The sequence below is a fragment of the Pteropus vampyrus genome, unplaced genomic scaffold (genome assembly GCF_000151845.1).
Source record: "Pteropus vampyrus isolate Shadow unplaced genomic scaffold, Pvam_2.0 Scaffold250, whole genome shotgun sequence".
Taxonomy (NCBI): domain Eukaryota; kingdom Metazoa; phylum Chordata; class Mammalia; order Chiroptera; family Pteropodidae; genus Pteropus; species Pteropus vampyrus.
In genome coordinates, this window is record NW_011889031.1 from 1,081,701 (window position 1) to 1,083,506 (window position 1,806).

The 1,806-nt window shown below is 53.6% G+C and overlaps 1 protein-coding gene across 10 annotated transcripts in view; it reads left to right on the forward strand.

Moving 5' to 3' along the window:
• The window catches only part of PLEKHA4 (pleckstrin homology domain containing A4), a 21,955-nt gene that overhangs the window by 5,546 nt on the left and 14,603 nt on the right, over positions 1-1,806 (forward strand). For 8 of the 10 annotated variants that reach the window (XM_011374578.2, XM_011374581.2, XM_023520155.1 and 5 more), the window contains 2 exons: positions 559-774; positions 1,121-1,400. In XM_011374578.2, the coding sequence (XP_011372880.1) occupies positions 559-774; positions 1,121-1,400 (496 nt within the window). The remainder of the gene's footprint in view (positions 1-558; positions 775-1,120; positions 1,401-1,806) is intronic. The other 2 variants (XM_023520153.1, XM_023520154.1) reach the window with 1 other exon arrangement.

Here is a 1,806-nt window from a genome sequence, read left to right on the forward strand (position 1 = left end):
CCTAGTACCTCTCCTTGAGGCCTTGCCCCTCAACGTCCAATCACTAGTCTTCTAGCAAAGGAGACTCCGCCCCCCCTGACCACCATTGGAAGAACTTCAGCTCTTCCAATCAGCAAAAAGCCTTTACCTCTAAGCCCCGCCCATCACTTTGTCCCGCCCTGCCATCAATATTCCACACTCTCTGATTGGCTCCCTCTGAAGTCTACACCCTCCCCTCCAAGTTGCCACCTAAACAATGTTGGATAAATTTAAAAACAAAACAAAACAAAACAAAACTTCAGTTTGTTTCTGTCCCTGCTTGCTCCAGTTTTTAGGCTGGAGATTCATAGTCTGGGGCTTTGGGTTCAGTGATCTGGACAGACCTTGTGGCCCGGCACAAGTCACTTCCACACTCTAGCCTTAGTTTCCCCACTTGCAAAATGGGGACAGTGACTTATAATGCACCATCTCTCCTTTTGTTCTGTATAGGTCCCTTTGCCCTGATCTGTGAAATCAGAATAAGGGCTGTTACGAGGTTCAAAGAAGTGATGTTTTTTTTTTTCTATGCCCACTCGATAGTGGGCGTCCCAGGTCACCTGTACGTCCCCAGCCTGGAGAGGGTCCTGGCGGCCCCGGTGGTCCTCCGGAGGCAAGCAAAGGGGAAGAGGGGTGCACCTTAGAATCACCGGAAGTGGCTCACCTTTCCAGAGGTCATGGCCGACCTGGGCTGCACCCTCCCAGCCCCATGGCCGACCTCCAGTCTGGATCCCGGATTCAGAGGACCAGGAGTCCGGAGTGAGTTGGACCAGGGAATCTGGGATGAGAAAGTTCTCTTGAGCTTTAGGGGAAAGGCTGTGTTCGGGACAAGGCCCAAGGGAAGGGCTAGGACGGGGACTGATTAGGGGGCGTGGTTTAGTGTTTTCTTGCTAGAGTGTGACTTGCTGGGTTTCTTGTGGGGTCAGAGCCTGTCAGGAGATGCCACAAAGTGAGAGGTTATTCAAGGTCTGGCCAAGAGGAGCGCTCTGCTCTTAGAGGAACAGTGAAACACACTGGGAGACCCGTCCTTGAGGCCGACTCGGTGGGTAGTGGGTGAGGAGGCTCTAGTTGACCAAGTTCCCTGATTCTCTCCCCCCGCCCACAGCCTGTTCACACCCCTCTCTCACCCTCCCTCCCCTCTGAGCCTCCCCCGGCCCCGTTCTGCTCCTGCACGCAGACCCCCTCCCTCCTCAGGTGACACAGCGTTCCCTGCCAGACCTCATACTCCCTTGAGTCGCATCGATGTGCGGCCTCCCCTGGATTGTGGTCCCCAGCGCCAGGCCCTCTCCCGGCCCCCCACTCCCCGCCGAGGACTCTCTTCCGAGGCTGTGGCAGGAAGGCCCCCCAGAAGTCCCCAGAACTGGAATCAGGAGGCCAGAACACAGGTGAGGAGAGATGGGGAGGGGGAACACATCTCCCTTATGGCCGTGGGGCGACCTTTTGGGCTGGTCTCTAGGTCATTGCCCCTGAGCATCATGGGGATTGTAGTTCAGCATAATCATAGCTGGGTTCAGATGTAAAAGGGAGAGTAGACTTTATCTCCCATCAATCCACAGGGCTGTCTTTTCAGGCTGGTCTCAGGCCATTACTCTTTAAGCATTATGGGGATTGTAGTCCAGAATACTCTCCAAGACAATGTTGGGAAAGAAAGAGTGAGTTGCCTTTGCCTTGTGTCTCCAGTTTATCCTTTCAAGTTGGTAACCTGCTATTTTCTCTGAACATCATGGAATTGTAGCCTAGAATATCCACAGCTAACCACAAATGTGAGAGTAAGGACAGATTGAAACTTCG